The sequence below is a fragment of the Gorilla gorilla genome, chromosome X (genome assembly GCF_029281585.2).
Source record: "Gorilla gorilla gorilla isolate KB3781 chromosome X, NHGRI_mGorGor1-v2.1_pri, whole genome shotgun sequence".
NCBI classification, from domain to species: domain Eukaryota; kingdom Metazoa; phylum Chordata; class Mammalia; order Primates; family Hominidae; genus Gorilla; species Gorilla gorilla.
In genome coordinates this window covers 136173705-136194733 of record NC_073247.2, presented here as the reverse complement: position 1 = coordinate 136194733, position 21029 = coordinate 136173705, and the positions used below count along the sequence as shown (strand labels likewise).

Below are 21029 nucleotides of genomic sequence, written 5' to 3'. Positions count from 1 at the left end.
TGGGTCTTTTATATCCACTCTCATATGACTTAATAACCTGTTATTAATGGCCCGTGCAAATGGAGGTGTTTTGTGGTGGGAGAAATCCCAAAGAAGTAATCATTCAGAGAGCATTCTATTTGGCATTGGAAATGGTTTAGATGGATCTCTGGCCACAGTTCCACCTTCCGTCTCCATGTCAATTAATGAGTCAGCCAGGCAGTGTTTACTGTGTATAACTGTGAGGTGGAAAGATGAGAAGTGTATCAGTCAGGGCTTTCCAGGGAAACAACATATGACATAGATATAGATATTGATATTATTGTCTTGAGAGAGGGATTTATTCCAAGGAATTTGCTTATAAGATTGTGGGGATTGGCAAGTGTGAAATCTGTCGGGCAGGCTAGAAGACTGGAAACTCTCAGGAAAGAGATGCAGTGGTCTTAAGGCAGAATTTCTTCTTCCTCACAGAAACAGTTTTGCCCACCCACATTATCAAGGATCATCTCCTTTACTTAAATTCAACTGATTATAGATAATAGCCACATCTCCAAAAGACCTCCACAGCAATACCTAGATTGGTGTTTCATTAAATAACTTAGAACCATAACCTAGGCAATAGAGATATAAAATGAACGATCATAAGAAGCCTAAGGGAAGTCCCAAGGAGACCTTAAAAATCAGTATCTGCTCATGGAGATAATCAAAAGCTGACCTATAGTTCACCTGAACTACAAAAAAAAGAAAACATATGGCAAATGTAGTAGGGCAATGAATCTGATTTGAGAAGAAAGGTAACAGTTGTTGAGTTCCTACTATATGCTTGACCCTTAAGTCTTTATCTCATTTATTCATTTACAATAGCAGCTAAGAGATAGATTATAGAGGCTTCATTTTACTAATGAGAAAACTGCATCTCAGGAAGGTTAAATAACTAGCCCAAAGACACAAAGCTAACAGGGCAGAGCTGGGATTCAAACCCAGATATATATGAAACCAAACCCACATTCTTTCTACAAAACAAGATGCCTGGCCTGTCTGTGTAATCTTTCCAGAAGTACAGAATAAAAGTTTTTTTTAAAAAGAGAGAGAATAATTTCCAGGCACCTATGTTCTTATCTGGATAGTTTATTTAGTTTTCATGTTTGTGTTTGTTTTTTGTTTTTAAATAAATAAGCACTTCAATTTTGAGTCAAGAGTCAAGGTTTGGGTGAGGCAGATAAACTTCCCCAAGAACACATACTTAAATCCACATAGAAGGTGAACTAGAGGAAAGGTTTCTTGACAAGTAGTGTCAGATTTTCCCCACTACACTTGCCTTAAACTGTTCCTGTATTATTATGAATTCAGACCCTCTGTCTTAAACCATAAACCATTTGTGTTTTCTTTTTTTTTAGTTCAAACCTAAATTATTTTCTGTAGCTAATGCAGTTCTTCAAATCCTCTTTTTGGAAACTGCCTTAATATTAAGCTACTTTACTGAAAAAGCAGCAATAAAAAACACGGTATTATCCATCCTTTGTTACTGCTCATTTATCTTTATCTGCAAGATTTCTGCAACAAAACACGTTTGGTAATACTATAATAAATATAATAAATGTCATAGGAAGAGAGTGATGAGATGTCCATAATTAAGTCTGATTCCCTATCAGGGCTTTTTATCATTGAAAAAGTGTTTTGCTGAAAGATCTTTCTTAATGCAGGCAATTGCTTACATCTCTCTCCTGTGGATTTAAGTTGCCTTGAATATTAAGTAACATCATATTGCCCTTTATCCATTTTTAACATAAAAATGATGATAATTTATCATTATCTTACTTTTTTATATCGGAGTTTATGCTTTTCAGATACTCTCAAGTACATCATCTCAAAGACGTCATTATACTTAAAAGAGAAGTAAGGTAGAACCATCTAGTGCAGAATGAAATGAAATCTGAATCTGTTCAGCTCCAATGCAATAGTCTTATCATAGACCACATCTAGAGATAGACAGAGTTGGCTTACAGCAGAGGTAGTCTTGCTTTGTCATAGATAGAGAAGGAGTTGTTGGTGAAGTTGTGCAGGGTTCATTACAGGCTGTCTTACAAAAAGAAACCAAAAACCATTGTGAAGCAAACCAGAGATCTTAAATCTGAGGTTCAAGTAGACTAGGAGGCCAAAGAGGGTAGTCAAATGTAGAAGGCTCGGTCGGGCATAGCTGAGTTCAAAGAAATTTTCCCTAACAATTGTCCTCTGCTGATATCTTTCTCCAAATGCCATCTCAAAGACACTGTCTGGTTTCTGACACGATGTTTGTGAACCTGAACAAGATATTTAACCTTTTGGCTCCTTACTTTTCTTATGTTACATTATAGGATTTTTTGGAAAATGAATAATGCATCATTCTCAGAGATGCTGCTAAATGTTAGATGGTCATCTTTCTGTTATCTTTAGCATAAGGGGAGCAGCTGTGTCAGATTTGGCTTTGCAGAAATGCATGCAGTGATCTTGTTTAAGATAGTGTTAAAATTAACTGGTTTACAGGCTGGGCACAGTGGCTCACACCTGTAATCCCAGCACTTTGGGAGGCCAAGGCGGGTGAATCATCTAAGGTCAGGAGTTCAAGAACAACCTGACGAATATGGTGAAATCCCATGCCTACTAAAGAATACAAAAATTAGCCTTGCATGGTGGTATGCACCTGTAGTCCCAGCTACTCGGGAGGCTGAGACAGGAGAATCGCTTGAACCCAGGAGGCGGAGGTTGCAGTGAGCCAAGATCACACCACTGCACTCCAGCCTGGGGTGACAGAGCAAGACTCCATCTCAAAAAAAAAAAAAAAAAAAAATTGGTTTACAAATTTCAAGGGAATATCAACTGGTGACATGGAATGTCTTCTTGGAAGACCACTAGATAGTGAAAAGAAGTCATCTATGGAATGAATACATTGCTAGAGAGAATTTATAAAATAGACAATACAAGTGGATATAGTTGAGTCCCCCCAAAAAGGAAAGGGCACTGAAATTAACCTATTTTTTAGCTGTAATTTTTTAATTTTTCGTTTGATTGCAACTGTCTTATGTTTTTTCCTTCTTAGCTTTGACCTCGTGGCCATCGGTGGCATCTCTGTCATCTTAATCTTCGACCGATCCCCTTTCCTGCCTGAGAAGAGGACACTCTGGTTGCCTTGGAATCAGTTTATTGTGGTGGAGAAAGTCACCATGCAGAGAGTTGTATCAGACCCGCCATCCTGCGATATCTCCAACTTTATCAGCCCAAACCCTATTGTGCTTCCTTCACCGCTCACAGCATTTGGAGGGTCCTGTCCAGAGAGGGGAACTATTGTTCCTGAGCTGCAGGTGAGTATATTGGCCTTTGAATGTATAAAATAATAATATCATGGAGTGGTCAACAGTGTATAATAGCTAAATTCCTTTTCCTATTCTTGTTACCATCCTTATAATGTGCTGCCCTTTATTTGTCAAGAGAAGTCTTCAAATGTTTTTCTGGCACACATTTTTAAGACAATTGGTCAGGGCATTAGAATGCTATCTGTGGCCATGGAATAGAACAAGATTAAGTAGCTTTCGTAAGAATTAAACTCCAATCTTTGACCTAATAAACACTGTGCTCTAAGAACAAAGCTAGCTGGCTTATTAGTAATAACAGTATAATCCATGAGCTTGGACTGTTTGTGGTTCTGAAATTAAAGCTCCTTAAGAAATTTAGTTTTTGAGCTGGGCGTGGCGGCTCAAGCCTGTAATCCCAGCACTTTGGGAGGCCAAGGCGGGCAGATCACCTGAGGTTGAGAGTTCAAGACCAGCCTGACCAACATGGAGAAACCCTGTCTCTACTAAAAATACAAAATTAGTCAGGCATGGTGGCACATGCCTGTAATCCCAGCTACTCAGGAGGCTGAGGCAGGAGAATTGCTTGAACCCGTGAGACGGAGGTTGCAGTGAGCTGAGATTGCACCATTGCCCTCCAGCCTGGGCAACAAGAGTGAAACTCTGTCTCAAAAAAAAAAAAAAAAAAAAAGAAATCTACTTTTCTTCTGTTGTCTAGTTTTTATCATTGTCATTGTTCTTAGAAGACATAACAACTTCTCTTGTCTAGCTGTGTAAACTAAATGTAGTTTTCAAGCCTGTGCAGTTTTTTTTAAAAAAAGCTTTGCTTCTGAGTGTTCAAGCTTTATAGTCAGGAGAAGACATTTTTGAACCTCGATATTTTAACATTCCTGAGAATTATTCTTTATTGAACATTCAATATTGTCATTTCAATATTAAACTATTCAACCATAGTACAATTCCCTCACCACATTATAGAAACATTTTAATGATAATTAAATGTGGAAACCACCAAAATGGACTCATAGGTCTTAACAGATCCAGAAATCCAGAAGGAAATGCATGCTCCAAGATAGAATTGATTGTTCTTTCATCATAACACCACCCACCAGCTCTTAGCGGTGCCCAGAGAATACCACTTAGATAAGGCTCACACAAAAATACTGCCCTTCAGGAAAAGCAGTCCAAAGAGCTACCCCTTATCTTTTCCATTGCTCTTTGCTTACAAAGGGAGAAAAAACAAGACAGTGTTTAATGAGTACATTTGATTAGTATGCCAATCCCTTCACAGATGTCATTAGGAAGTATGGGTCTTCTTTCAGCACGAAAGTTTCCAGGCTTATTTAGGATTGCATGTTTTCTTAGGAAAATGAACTACTAAGTTGGTGAGTGTCAGGCTATCCTTCTCTATTTTACTTCTGTCACCATCTGAGAAGACAGCTGGTGGACAACTCTGGTATCAAATGGCTAAGGTAGAGGAAGAAAAACTGGGCAAAGTGTACACAAAAGGTATCGTGTCCTCAGAAAGAGGAGAAAGACCAAAAATCCTGGACAATATGAGATACCATATGTTTAGCAATCAGTTCTTCTATGTGCACAAGTTTGGAAAAGTAAGAGAGAACAAGGTTCTGAGGTAAAAATGAGTAAGAGCATGAAAATATCTACACTATTCATGTCACCTTAAGTGTATTGAATAGGATGCGCTTTTTCTTCAGAGGTCTTTTGAAAGATGAAAGTCAAAGAACACGTGATTCAGTTTTAGTTACCACCTTTGGTTATTTAACTTTATCTGTGGTGATAAGCAAACAAGTAATAACAATTAATTAAAGCCACGTGGTATTTTTACTCTGAGACCAACGTTTAGTGTAAAATTTGCAGAGGAATTAGTGAGAGTTATTTGCTTCTCAGTCACAAGTGCCAACTTGGAGAAACTTGTTCCCAGCCATTGCTACATCCAGGCACAGAGAAATATGTAAGAAAAATTTGATTAAAAATTTGGCCTCAGGGTCATTTCAAAGCTCCAAGGAAAACGAATTTGATGGCATCGGTAAAGATTAATTCTAGGGAAACTATAATCTTTGTCATAAAATATCACTTGCTGGGCCTGCTTCTTGAGTTCTTCCTCTTAGAGAGCTTAGCCTGAATAAGGATTACACCAATGGTTTTATGATATATGACTTAACACCAAACAAGATTTTGTGTATGTCTGTATAAGAAAAAAACCCCTTAATGGAGCCCATAGTGCTGAATTGCTTGACATTCAGCGGTATGATCTTTTTCAACTCCTACTAAGCAGTTTTTGGAACACTGTTGAAAAGCTAAAATTGTTCCTTACACAATCTTTCCTGGCATGGGGAAAAAATAAATGCAATCCTTAAGGTTGGGTCTTGTCTCCATTCAGGTTTGGTGCAAAATTCAAAACCTCTTATCATACAGTCTCACAAAGATTTAAGAACAAATGTCTTGACATCCTTAGACCTGTTTAGGCTCTCTCCTTTGGCATGTTTCAAAGACAACAAAGCATGCAATATCCTCATCTACCTGCGACCACTGACAAGAGCCTATTTGGCTTTTTTTTTTTTTTTTATTTCAGGTTGTACAGGAGGAAATTCCCATTCCCTCCAGCTTTGTGAGGCTGAGTTACCTGAGCAGCCGCACCCCTGGGTATAAAACCCTGCTACGGATCCTTCTGACACATTCAACGATTCCTGTAGGCATGATAAAAGTACACCTCACAGTAGCTGTGGAAGGGCGACTCACACAGAAGTGGTTTCCCGCCGCAATTAATCTTGTCTACACATTTGCTTGGAACAAGACCGACATCTATGGACAGAAGGTTTGGGGCCTGGCAGAGGCTTTGGGTATGTTGAACTAATTATATGTAAATAGCAGTATTACATGCACAGAACAGAAAATACTTGTTACATGTTAATTTGTATTTGGAATAATTACTGATTTTCTTCTGTTTAAAGGACCTAAGGCATTTTTCGTTTAAACACTACCTTGAGGCCAGTTTAGAGTTCCCTTTTGACACATTTTTGCTTCAAAAATATTTTAGTTCCCCTTTCATGATGGCTGCGTACCAATGGACTCATGCAATATCTGACTTGTAACTGTCACCAGAGCCAAATGCTGCCTTCTAAATGTGACCTTTGGTGTGGCGTTCTATAAGGCCATGTTTTTGGATTTGACATTTAGACTGTCATTTCTACTTAGAGACTACAAAATCCTAACTTATGGCCATCTCCACTTATTATCTTTTATGTCTAAGATGGTTAGACTTCATTAACTTGTTACTTCTTCAGGTTAAATAAAAAATCATCCTGCCTTCCTATTCCTTTTGATTTTCTCTAATCTCAAGACTTTAAAACCTAGAATCTTATAGATAGCAGGGACCTTAAGAGGTCCTTTGGGCCTATGGTTTTCAGATATTTAATTCTCCCAGACAAATGACATTTTTTTAAAATGAGGCAGAGATAGATTTGCCAGTGTTTTATTTTGTCAAGTAAGAATATTTTTAAAAGAACTCACTATAATATACTATTCCTACCACTACCACAATTTCATATATGAGGGATATCTTAATAGCAGAAAAGAAAAAATAGTCTGTTTTAAGAAATGATGGCAAGCAATCGAACCCTGACACTCAGAGAGAGATAAACTAACACCAAAGTCTTTATCTCTCTCACTCTGTAGAAAACAGAGAAACCTTCCTAAGGTTTCTGTATCTCTGATACAGGTCTGTAGACCTGCAGTTTGGGAGCCATTAATCCTTGTACCTTCAGGAAGCAGCTCATGTAGATCACCCTTGGACAGATGAGAAGATTATTTTAAAGCTCTCCAAAAGAGACATTTAGACATCCTCCCTTGGAAGTGTCTATCATGGTATAATTCCTACAGAGCTGACCTATATTTCTTAGACTATAGTATGTCAATTTTCTTTTCCCAGAGGGAAAGAGAAAGAGAGAGAGAGAGAGAGAGAGAGAGAGAGAGAGACTGATGACTCTTCTCTGCCCAAGAGACCCTCATATATTTAAATAATTAACTCATTTGTGTTGGACTTTACTGGAATGCAAGGAACATGGACAGGTTCATATTACCTCAGTAAATGGGAAATTATTGTAAAGACACACAAAAAAATAAGAAAGTACAAGAAATACCATCGGTAGCCTCACAAGCAGGCCTCAAAACCTATAGCCTTGTTCAGGACACATTGCATTTCTAGAAGGTCTGCATCTGCTCTGTCAACTTAAAACCAGCTCGAGTTTTTTCAAGTCCACTGCTTCCCACAGCGGTGACTCAGCCATACTTAAGACTGACTTCATCTCTCCTCCTGCCATACTAACTACCCTCCTTCTCTCTCTCAGCTCTTCACATTCTATGTGGTCTGCTAACTTGCTGTGTATCTCATATTCAGGTTCCTCTTAGAGAAAATATTGTATTGTGTCAGCCATTTACTGTGCAGTCCAGAACACCCTTGTAAGGCAGAACTTTAGCATTAGGCTGCCATGAAAGTTGCTGACCAGCCTACAGAGTCCTGCTTAATCCCTATTCTATTGAGTGTAGTGGTTATGAGAACAACTCTGGAGCCAGACTCCTTCCCTGGGTTCAAATAATTACTTCTCTACTTACGAGCTGTGTGACATTGGATAAATTAATCTCCAAATGCCACAGTTTCTCCATCTATAAAGTGAATATCGTAAAGATTATGTTACTCATAGGTTTGTTATGATATAATGATTAAATGAGGTGAGTAACATAAAATGCTTGGCACATTGTAAGAATTCAACAAATGTCAGTTGCTGGTATTGCTTTTTTTCATTTTGTTGTGGCCAGGGTACTGTGATCACATAGTATAAAGCATGGAGTCTATGCAGGTATTTGTTGCCTTAGCTTCTCTAAGAAGGGTGTTGTGAGTATAACAGGCAAGCACTTTGTGCTACTTACTCTGCATTTGCCCTCCCTGCCCGCCCCACCCCTCCGCCCCCAACAAACACACACACACATAATCTCTTTTCTGTCCTTCTCTGTGCTCTGAGAGGCTGGCTTCCTTGGACTGCATTCCCTGAACACCTTGCTCTTTAACTTCCCACTTGATTTGGTCAATGAGTGGCACCATCTGGAGACTGTAGAAAGAGAAGAAGCTCAGGGTATTTATCCCTCTCCCTGCTTTACTGCAGACTACATTAGACAATAGCAGCTCCTGTCTAGTAGCCCCTCCTCCAAATCCCCGTGCTCTCTCTTGCCTTCTGTATCATCACTCCATCCTCTTCCCCCTACAAGCCCAGAAGGTTTGCCAGTTATGCCAGTGCTTAGGTGGCTCTCCCTTCCTTGATAATTCTCTTAACTCTGCCCATGCCTTAATTCGAACTCTGTGCGGTGAACATTTACAAGTACGACATCTCATTCCTGCTGAGACCCTCACTGAGTCATACTCAAAGCCTCTAATTCTCTTCTCCATGATATTATCCTACAGCATTTCCTTCACTAGGCAGATAATCCAAAATTCCTCTAATTTTTCTCTATAGGTCCTTATTTTCCAATTCTTTTCATTTATTATTTATTTATTTATTTTTATTATACTTTAAGTTCTAGGGTACATGTGCACAACGTGCAGGTTTGTTACATATGTATACATGCACCATGTTGGTGTGCTGCACCCATTAACTCGTCATATACGTTAGGTATATCTCCTAACGCTATCCCTCCCCCCTCCCCCCACCCCACGACAGGCCCCAGTGTGTGACGTCCCCCTTCCTGTGTCCAAGTGTTCTCACTGTTCAATTCCCAACCATGAGTGAGAACATGCGGTGTTCGGTTTTTTTGTCCTTGCGATAGTTTGCTGAGAATGACGGTTTCCAGCTTCATCCATGTCCCTACAAAGGACATGAACTCATCCTTTTTTATGGCTGCATAGTATTCCATGGTGTATATGTGCCACATTTTCTTAATCCAGTCTATCATTGATGGACATTTGGGTTGGTTCCAAGTCTTTGCTATTGTGAATAGTGCCGCAATAAACATACGTGTGCATGTGTCTTTATAGCAGCATGATTTATAATCCTAATTTATTTATTTTTAAACTTTTATTTTAAGTTCAGGGGTATGTGTGTAGGCTTGTTATATAGGTAAATTCCTGTCACAGGGTTTGTTGTACAGATTGTTTTGGCACCCATTTACTAAGCCTAGTACCCAATAGTTATTTTTTCTGCTCCTTTCCCTCCTCCCAGCCTCCACCCTCAAATAGGCCCCAGTGTCTGTTGTTCCCCTCTTTGTGTCCATGAGTTATCATCATTTAGCTCCCACTTATAAGAGAGAACACATGCGGTATTTGGTTTTCTGTTTCTGCGTTAGTTTGCTAAGGATAATAACCTCCAGCTCCATCCATGTTCCCGCAAAAGACACAATGTCATTCTTTTTTATGGCTGTACGGTATTCCATGGTGTATAAGTACCACATCTTTTTTATCCAGTCTGTCATTGATGGGCATTTAGGGTGATTCCACGTCTTTGCTATTGTGAATAGTGCTGCAATGAACATTTGTGTACATATGTCTTTATAGTAGAATGGTTTATATTCCTACCCAAAGAATGGGATTTCTGGGTCGAATGGAAATTTTGTTTTTAGGTCTTTGAAGAATTGACACACTGCCTTTCCACAATGGCTGAACTAAATTTATGCTCCCACCAACAGTGTTTAATTGTTCCCTTTTCTCCACAACCTTGCCTGCATCTATTATTTTTTGACTTTTTTAAAATTTGCATTTCTCTGATGATGGGTGATACTGAGCTTTTTTAAATATGCTATTGGCCACATATATGTCTTCTTTTCAAAAGCATCTGTTCATGCCCTTTGCCTACTTTTTAATAGGGTTGTTAATTTTTTTCTTATTAATTTGTTTAAGTTCCTTATAGATGCTGGATATTAGACATTTGTCAGATGCATAGTTTGCAAATATTTTCTCCTATTCTTCAGGTTATCTGTTTACTCTCTTGATAGTTTCTTTTGCTGTGCATAAGCTCTTAAATTTTGTTAGATCCCATTTGTCAATTTTTGCTTTTGTTGTGATTGCTTTTGGTGTCTTCCTTCCTCATGAAATTTTTGCCTGTTGCTGTGTCCAAAATGGTATTACCTAGATTGTCTTCCAGGGTTTTTATAGTTTTGGGTTTTACATTTAAGTCTTTAATCCATCTTGAGTTGATTTGTGTATATGGTGTAAGTAAGGGGTCCAGTTTCAATCTCCTGTATGTGGCTAGCCAGTTATTGCAGCACTGTTTTTTGAATAGGGAGTCCTTTCCCCATTGCTTGTTTTTGTCAGCTTTGTTGAGGATCAGGTGGTTGTAGATGTGTGACCTTATTTCTGGCCTCTCTATTCTGTTCCATTTGTCTGTGTGTCTGTTTTTATACCAGTACCATGCTGTTTTGGTTATTGTAACCCTGTAGTATAGTTTGAAGTTGAGTAATGTGATGCCTCCAGCTTTTTTTTTGTTTGTTTAGGATTGCCTTGGCTATTTAGGCTTTTTTGGGGGGTTCCATATGAATTTTAGAGTTTTTTTTTCTAATGCTGGGAAGAATGTCATTGGTAGTTTGATAGAAATAGCATTGAATCTGTAAATTGCTTTCGGTGGTATGGCCATTTTTATGATATTGATGCTTCTTATCCATGAGCATGGAATGCTTTTCTGTTTGTTTATGTTATCTCAGATTTATCTGAGCAGTGGTTTTGTAATTCTCTTTGAGAGATTTTTCACCTCCCTGGTTAACTGTGTTCCTAGATATTTTATTCTTCTTGTGAATATTGTGAATGGAAGTGTGTTCCTGATTTGGCTCTCAGCTTGGCTGTTGGTGGTGTATAGGAATGCTAGTGATTTTTGTACATTGATTTTGTATCCTGAAACTTTGCTGAAGTTATCAGTTAAAGGAGCTTTGGGACCAAATCTATGGGGATTTCTAGATATAGAATCATGTTATTTGCCAACAGGATAGTTTGACTTCCTGTCTTCCTGTTTGGATGCCTTTTATTTCTTTTTCTTGCTGTATTGCTCTGGCCAGGACTTCCAATACTATGTTGAATAGGACTGATGAGAGAGGGCATCCTTGTGTTGTGCCAGTTTTCAAGGGGAATGCTTCCAGGTTTTGCCCATTCAGTATGATGTTGGCTGTGGGGTTGTCGTAGATGGCTCTTATTATTTTGAGCTATGTTCCTTCAATGCCTAGTTTATTATAGAGAGTTTTTAACATGAATGGGTGTTGAATTTTATCAAAGCCACTTATGCAGCTGTTGAGATCAAGTGGTTTTTTCTTTAGTTCCGTTTATGTGATGAATCACATTTATTAATTTGAGTATGTTGAACCAACTTTACATCCCAGGGATGAAGCATACTTGATCATAGTGGATTAGCTTTTTGAAGTGCTGCTGGATTCAGTTTGCAAATATTTTTTAGGGATTTTTGCATCAATATTCATCAGGGATATTGGCCTGAAGTTTTCTTTTCTGTTGTGTCTCTGCCAGGTTTTGGTATCAGGATGATGCTGGCCTCATAGAATGAGTTGGGGAGGAGTCCCTCCTCAATTTTTTGGAATAATTCTGGTGGGAATGGTACCAGCTGTTCTTTGTACATCTGCTAGAATTTCGCTGTGAATCCACCTGGTCCTGGGGTTTTTGTTTGTTTGTTGGTTGGTTGGTTGGTTGGTTGGTAGGCTATTTATTACTGATTCCATTTCAGAGCTCATTATTGGTCTGTTCAGGGACCAATTTCTTCCTGGTTCAATCTTGGGATGGTGTATATGTCCATGAATTTATTAATCTCTTCTAGGTGTTCATAGTATTTTCTGATGGTTATTTACATTTCTGTGGAGTCAGTGGTAGCATCCCCTTTGTTGTTTCTAGTTGTATTTATTTGGACCTTCTCTCTTTTTTTATTAGTCTAGCTAGTGGCCTATATATCTTACTAATTTTTCAAAAAACCAACACCTGAATTTTTTGATCTTTTAAATAGTTTTTCATATTTTCTAATTCTTTATGATCTTCCTTAGACCCCAGTTGGGTTTCGAGGGGGTTGTTTTTGTTTTTGTTTTTTGCTTTTTTTCTTAAATTGTGACACTTAGAAATTTTCTCAGTCCTCTCATGAAGAGCTGACCAGTACAGCATCTAGTAGTCATTTCTTGCTAGGGTTCACATAAATGCAGCTCAGCTGCACTTTTTTTAATAACAGGCTTATTGAGGTATAATTCATAGACCATAAAGTTCACTCACTTAAAGTGTACAATTCATTGGCTTTTAGTATTTTCACAAGGTTGTACAACTACCACCAATATCTAATTCCAGAACATTTTCATCATCACTCCACAAAGTAACCCTGTACATATTAGCAGTCACTCCCCACTCCTCCCTCCCCCAAGTCCTAGAATCCACTCATCTCCATTTTGTCTATATGGATTTATCTATTGGCTTGTTTTTCATGGCATAATGTTTTCAAAAGATCCATTTTCTGACAATGGTAAAGCATCTGAACAGTTGGTAGAATGAAGCTGGAGAATCTACTACTCTGAAGATGGATTGTGAGCTCCATAAGAACACAGTAGATGATAAACAGTTCAGATGATAAATGAGTGGAAACACATAGGATCAAATATACAACCATTGAGCTGATACCTTAATATTTATGATTAAATCTAAATAAACAAAGAAGGAAATGTCTATTTGTACTCCTGGTGATATTTTGTAATCACTTAACTGATATGGGAGGAAATAGACTGAATTTTACACCAGCAACAGTGCTGCATCTGACACTTTTCAGATTTGCTTCAAATTCAGAAATACTAGTATAGCTATTTGGTAGGCAGAATAATAGCCACCCCCACAAAGATGTCCATCCTTGGAAACTATGAATATGTTATGTTGCATGCCAAAAGAGAATTAAGGTTACAGATGAAATTGAGATTGTTAGCTTCTGATTTGAGATTGGAGATTATCCTGGTCTATCTGGGTAGGCTCAGTTTGTCATAAGGGTCCTTATAAACAGAGAAGGGAGTGGAAGGGGAGGTCAGAGTTACATGAGGATATAACTATGGAAGAGAGGCACAGAGAGATGCAACATTGCTGGCTTTGAAGATGAGGGAAGAGAGCCACAAACTAAGGCGTGCAAGCAGCTACTAGAAGCTGGAAAAGGCAAAGAAATGGATTTTCCCTTAGAGCCTCTGGAAAGGAACTCAGGCCTGTGGACACCTTGATTTTTGCTCAGTGAGACCCATTTGAGAATTCTGGCCTCCATAACTGTAAGATGAGAAATTTTTCTTGTTTAAAGCCTTTAAGTTTTTGGTAATTTGTTACAGCAGAGATTGGAAACTAATATAAGACATGACCAGCATTCATGCAGTCCAGTTAGAGCAATGATTTTGGTTAAAATTGTGACTAGAAAGATCTCCCACTCTTTCTCCTCCTATGCCAGTTAAATATGAATCTCTGGCCCACTCACTTCTGGGTGATGGAGAAAGAAGGGTTCAGGTTTAAACAAGCTGAATTTAAAGTGATGGTGAATATCTAAATTAGTTTGATAGTTGTGGGACTCTTGTTTTCCATGTAGCCCGGCTGTAGGGAATTGGTATAATCTCTAAGGGCTAGAATATCACAAGAGAAGAATAGAGTGTTGAGAGACAGCGAAAATGAGAAAAGAAGTGCTTGAGATCCTAGGATATACCACCATTTTTGGTAAGGAAGCAGACTTTGCAACTGAAGGGATAATACCAGAGTGAATAAATTACAAACAGGGTTTGTATGAACTCCTTCCTTGGAGAAGTATCAATGGTAACTGATAAGATTGATTAATCCAAGTACAATATTGATCAAGTGGAAGAAGAGTAAAATCATCCCCAGGGTTCCAGTACAAAAGCCACAATCACTAGTTCATCCGGCTTAAAGATTTTGTTGTCTGATACACAGACAAGCCTCCCCTGCTAAAAACTTCATGTGAGCGTTTTAAATAATTTGGACTTAGTGCTTTATTCTTTGACTCTAAATAAAGTACGATGTCTGGAAATCATTGTATTTTATTTAGTTTCTTTCCCAACTCTGCTGCTTGCAAAACAACGTAAAAAAAATCATTACTGTTAAGTTCACAGGGCTGTTAAAATTCTAGAGATGGCTTATTTAACTTGACAAACTGGCTTGTTCAGGGGCTCTGATCTGCATCCATTATGTGAATTTTGTCAAAATAATTCCCGATGTCCGCCTGTGTCTGCATACATTATCAATATGTAATAATGCATTCTGCCTCATCTTTATTTTAATTAAATTAAATTGCAGCAGTTTGGAGTCCTGGAAGTTCAGGAAATCAGCCATCCGCTGTTAGTAGCTCTGCTATAAACAATTCTATTTTTCTTCAAGGTTATTGGCAACAACAATTGCATAATTATTTAGTATAGTAGTTTGGCAACGAAGAATGGTGTTTCTGGGAAAACTAGACTTCCTAAAGGTTCACGACACATAGGAGTCTGTCTAAATTATGTTAGAGAGAAACAGGGGAACATTAATAGTAATAGGTGCTAAGCTATGGTTGCTTTGTGCACACAAAACATTCCTGAGAACGATGCTTTAGCGTTCATAAATTTCCCTTCAGTAAAACCTAAGCAGGTTGGGCAGCCACAAAAATAGCATCCACTGAATATTTTACTAATAAATGGGTAGTGCTTTACAATTTGTGAACTACTTTCACATATATTATCTCATTTTAATCCTTATAACATTCCTGCCTGGTAGGCATAGCAGAATTAGTATGATCTTCATGTTGCAGAGGGGGAAACTGAGGGTCAGAAAGAAAAAGTAACTGGCCTAGAGTCCTGTACAGAGCAGGGATTCAAACTCAGGTCTCCCAGTCCTGAGTTGTGTATGCCTTTCAATGCTGCCTCTCCTCACTAAAGTAACCAACCTACCTTACTGAGTACCCTATTCAATGCCCCAGTGGTTTTCTATCAGAGAAGCTAGCAGAGATAATAATCTTTCATCATTTCTCTCCACTCATGAATTCATAATCGTTAACTGAAAGCAGGGCTGTTTTATCCATTCAACTTCATAGGCACAGTGCCAAGGATATGAGATTTTCAAGGACCTACAAAATGTTTGCTACCTAAAAAACAAGTTTATTGTCACCAGAAGATGAAAAGGAAATCTGAAAATCAATGTTAATAAATGTTTAAATAAGTGTCTGAAAAATGGAGCACCATGTCAGCTTGTGAACTACAACTCAATTTTCATCCTTACGTATGAAATATGTTTAATGTAGGATATGAGTTGTATACATTTTAATATGTGTTATAAGATATAGGATATCCAAAAGTAAGAGTTCCTACCAAGGTTTTCAAATGGCCTTCACTAATACTTTCATAAGCAAGTGGTCTTGTGCCCATTTCAAACTGCTGGTCACACCCATTAGTAGACAGTGAAATCTATTTGGTGAGTCAACCAGCATTTTCGTTTTGAAAAATTGAGTAGAATGTGATGGAATATAATAGAACCGAAGTGAACAGAATTAAATAGAACATACCAGAATGTGATGCTACAAAGACAGTATTGTCTTGGAAAAACTTCAAGTGTGTGTGTGTGTGTGTGTGTGTGTGTGTGTGTATCTCCCCATGTGGATGCTGGGTTGCAATTAATGAGTTGTGTTTCTCATCATGACTTTCAGACATGAAAGTTTAAAAGCCGTTGGTAAGATGATAAGCCCAGAAACAGAAAAATTAAATGACTTATCAAACCATGTGACTTGTTTTCCAAATCAGCATTTATGACTGTTCTTGTCTTCTGGTCCCCTCTACCAACCCATATCAGAGGGGACTACGGAGGTATGCCTTCAACATTGAGTGACCACATAATTTATCATTCAAATCATATACTTTTGAGAGTAAAAGGAGATACTGTTAATAATTACATCAAGAAAACAACATAACCAAGCACCATTTTTGGCCATTTGGGTTACATGGCACTTCTACTTCAAGGCTATCCCTAGCTTCCAGTCCTTGTCTCTTAGATTCTGAACAAATAAAAAGTTATTTATTTAGCACTACTGAATTGCGGGTCTTCCCCCTTAGTAGCTGTTATCTAGCATAGTAGATGAAAGCATTTGCCTATGAATTACTGGGTTTGAGCTCTGCTTTGCCATTTACTAACCATGTGACCTTGGACTTAATAACTTCATTTCTTTGAGTCTCTATGATATCTATCAAACTGGAGTAAATATAGTTTCCTCATGAGTTTGAGTCTTCAAATTAGGTCATATGCACAAAAACATATCTAATTGTTATGTATTATACAAATGTAAGACATATTATTTTGTGGTAATTATTAGGGAGATCATTGATAAAAATTCCAGAAAGTAGGCTGGGCATGGTGGCTCACGCCTGTAATCCCAGCACTCTGGGAGGCCAAGACGGGTGGATGACCTAAGGCCAGGAGTTCAAGACCAGCCTGGCCAACATAGTGAAACACCATCTCTACTAAAAATAAAAAAAATTAGCCAGGGGTGGTGGCGCATGCCTGTAATCCCAACTACTCGGGAGGCTGAGGCAGGAGAATCACTTGAACCTGGAAGGTGGAGGTTACAATGAGCCGTGATCACACCACTGCACTCCAGCCTGGGCAACAAGAGTGAAACTCTGTCTGAAAAAAAAAAAAAATTCCAGAAAGTAGGTAATCCTTCAAGGTATGGCTTCTCTCACATGAAAAATTATCCTGCCCTGTATAATATTCAGTATATCTCCAGTGCTTCACAGATCACCTGCCTGGCACGTAGAGCAGCTTGGCGAAGGTTTGCTGTGTCATTAAATAACAGCACCTCACTTTCCATTACAATATTGAATCCCTTTTAGTCAGTCACATTGTTTCAAAGGATAGCCAGTCCATTTTCAAGGTGAGTCTATTTCCAAAACCACCCCTGCCTCCCCTCAAAGTATGCCTAAATACTGCTAGGGGATAGTAATCTTACAATTTTTTACTGGGTAGGGACAGGGAGGGTTGTTGTTCTTCGCTTGTTTTTGATGCACTGGAGAGAAACTGACTCTCTAGCCACCCTGACCTTCTTTAAATCTCTCAAAAGCTACCAAGTCTCAAGGCCTTCCACACATGCCACTCTCTCTGCCTAGAATGCCCTCCCCTATAAAGGTAAACCCTTTCTTGGTAAAGAGGCTTTTCCTTGCCTCCACAGTCCAACATAAATTTCCCGGTTACACTCTCTCATAATGCTCAGCATTCTCCCATCATAACCTTTATTACAATTTGTGTTTGTGTGTGTGTGTGTGTGTGTGTGTTTGTGTGTGTGTGTGTGTTATTTGTTTTACTTTTATATTTGTTCTTCCCACTTGAATATAACCTCCACTGGGGGGAGGGATGCTGTCTTGTTCAACCTCATATCCCCAGTGCCCCACAAACTGCCTGTCAACAAGAGGTACCCATGAAATATTGCATATTTGTTGAATGACCGAACAAAGAAATGAATACCAACAGAGGATCAGGGTGATCCCTTAGCCTTGCCTATATAATGGAATGGTGGGTCTGCCCAGAGAGAGGAGGGCAGTGCCCAGGTACACAAAGGCACTCACAAATGTTATACATGAGCCAGTATATCACTCTGCCTTTGATGGCAATATAGGTTATCCATGTTGGCTTTTATGCAGCTAGGCTTGGACAAAGCAGCCAGAAAAAAATCTCATAATATCAGGTTTTACTGTACGGAACCTCTTGGCAAAAGTGTTGCATGGCTGTCTCACTCCTGGATTCTTTTAATTTCCTACCTGTACTTTCTCTTCATTCAACTGCCTCACTCTAACACTATCATATTTAACCCTTATTTTTGTAAATAGATAGGGTAAAGATCTTAAGTAAGGGATTGCCAAATCAAATCCAGTGATTCACTGAAAGGATAATACATCATGTCCAGGTAAAGTTTATTTTAGGGCAAGAAAGATGGTTCAACGTTGGGAAATCTATTGCTATAATTCACTGTCTTAACAGATTAAAGGGGAAAACTATGTGAATTTGTCCGTAAGTGTCAAAAAGACACTTGATGAAAATTCAACACCTGATTCTGACACTCTTAGTAAGCTAGGAATAATAGATAAACAAAGTATTTCAGGCCACTGGGCAGTGTGTCAAATTGAGAAACCTCTGGGCTCATCCTATCCTACGATAAATCACTAGAGAACAGGGAAAGATAGAAGAATCTCTGAGAGCAGGTACTTGTTTTACATAGATAGTATTTTGTCTACATAGTATTGGTCTATTTTGCCATGGCCTTCATTTGGTTCTTTAGGTTTTTTGTCTTTTGTTGTTGTTTTTGTTTTTGCATTGATCTTGTATTTTAAAAGAATGGAAAATATTTATTGCTATATTCAATAATTCCTTTTGGAGAAGAAGATTTTCATCTTGTAATTAGGTACCTTTTAAATATCATGAAATTATTTTTAGATGTTCCCTGAGTTCATGAAGGTAACATGTAAATTTCTCACATTGACTATCAGACGACTTGTAATTATATATTGCCTTCATAAATGCAACCATTATAAATTCTGAAGCCTTAGCCTGAAGCTGTTGAAAGTCATCTGCTTAATCTTGTCATATTTCACACATCAGCTTCATTGCATGGCACCTTTACCTTGGCTGCTTAATGTCAATCTCCTATCCTAGCCCTTATAGATGAATGTCACAGTAACTAAACTAAGTTATCAGGGACGCCGTGACCCTCAGCCTTCTTGCCATCCCCATGTCATACAAATGCTGCTGCTCTGATAAATAGAATGAACATTCAGTTATTTTTCCAATGTCAAATGGCTTTGGAGGAGCAAGCTACAATCTTTTACTCAGTCTTCTTTACAAGCCAGTGTAATATTTGCAAGATGACTAACAGTGAAGTCAGAGGTACAATCCTGTGACCAGAGGATAGAATCCTCTGCAAAAGTAACAGGACTATCTAGACAATTAGTGACTCTTGGTTAAGGAGCATTCCGTTAATATCTCTGTGTGGAGGTGAAGGAGAGAATATAGGAAGGCAGAAATCCAGATGAAATTAGAAGAGTCACAAGGGAGGTGATCACATGGCTCAGAGAAAGTATTATTCCATAATAATTACTCACTCTCAACTGCCTTCTCAATATATGCACACCAGCACAAACCCATTATGCTAACCCCTGGGAAGTGTAGTCCAGGACCCCTTATCCACTTATTCCTGCTCACTGCCAGTCTAGTCTATTTTCTACAGCTTCTCTGAGATGTTGATGAATTTTTTTTTCCTTTCTATTACACTATTCTCCCTAGTCCTTACTCCAGAGTGCTAGAGACTGAATCCGTGCCCTGTACCATGCTATGTTGATGATCAGACGTGATAGACAACAGGCCGCCTGGGAAATGGTAGTGGTCCACTGTGCTTATTTAGCTGAGGCTCAGCTGTCATAGTGTCAGGCAGAGCATGGTGTCAAGACAGGGTTTTCAGTGCCAGCTCCAGTGTAACCTTTTTTCCCTATATTTAATTATATGAAAAAAGTAGGCATTTAGTGCATTATAGTCTGCTTCCATGACAAAGTCTAGGATTAGTTGCTACTGTATTTGCTAGTTCTTGTGAGCTTGGAGAGAAGCTCAACTCCATGGGGTGAAACATTTGCCTTCTCATAAGCTGATTGCAAGTTCCAGGATTATGTTAAAGTGGGCTGCTGTCAGAAAGAAACTTTGCCTTGTTACCCTGAGCAAGGAGCCACATACGAAAATACGCCGACACACAGCTATTCTCATTAAAGTCAGCTGGAAATTTTGGACAAGTCTTAAATATAAATTATAACTTCATTAGCTCATAGAGCTTTCTTGGGAGAAAGTAAATCTAATAAAAATTAGAGGGAACTTAGTAAGTGGTTGCCTTGTTGCTATTTGCTGTGGCTGGGGAAAAAAAGTAATATAATTGTGGGGTTTGCAGCCAATGCACTTTTTTGTTGCGAACTGGAGAGCAATTCAGAGAGCAGATAGGAGGAGGTGAAAAGAGTACGTATGTCTCATTACCACTGCATTGAGAACTCCTTAATTGATGCTTTATGTAAGCATTTCCTGCTGCAGAGTTGGGAGGATCTTTAACTGTTACTGAGAGAGAAAAAGCAGGCTCCAAACCACCATCACAGGTCACCAGGGCACACTACTTATTTGCAAAACTGCGCAATCACCTTCCGGAGAAGGGATTCTTAGGAGAGCTCACCAGACTTACAATGTACAGAAGGCAGATCAAGTAATTGCCAGGAGTACTGTGGGGAAGGAGATGATGGCTTTAAGGGAACTTGTAATTATTGTCATTGTGATTATTTATTAATCAAGACTTTTAAATGTTGGCAGGAGAAGCAGAAACTGTGTTATCCTACACACCAACATGGCCCTCAGTGTGCTCTCTAACCACCTGATTTTTCCAGCATAAGATTCAGTGTTCTATTTGGCTTTTGGGTTTGATCCTCAACCAGAAGTTATCAAATGTAATCTAGAAAGAATGCAATTTAGAGTGTTAGTGCTAAAGAAGGATTAAAAGGATTGTCTACTACAGTTGTCTTTGATCTGAGATCTTTATTTGGACTTCAGAAAGTCAGTGAACTCCCTAGAGTTATATAGAAAATTTTGTAGGCATATGCATTTTTCTAGGAAGAATGTCCATAACTTTAATTAGATTCACAAGAAAGTGCTCCCTGACCCAAAAGCGTCTAAGAACC

General features: G+C 38.6%; 1 protein-coding gene across 5 annotated transcripts in view; it reads left to right on the top strand.

Annotated features, from left to right (window-relative positions):
• TENM1 (teneurin transmembrane protein 1) overlaps nucleotides 1–21029 on the top strand; it is an 831890-nt gene that overhangs the window by 682986 nt on the left and 127875 nt on the right. For all 5 annotated transcript variants that reach the window (XM_055376889.1, XM_055376891.1, XM_055376888.1 and 2 more), the window contains 2 exons: nucleotides 3056–3317; nucleotides 5899–6166. In XM_055376889.1, the coding sequence (XP_055232864.1) occupies nucleotides 3056–3317; nucleotides 5899–6166 (530 nt within the window). The remainder of the gene's footprint in view (nucleotides 1–3055; nucleotides 3318–5898; nucleotides 6167–21029) is intronic.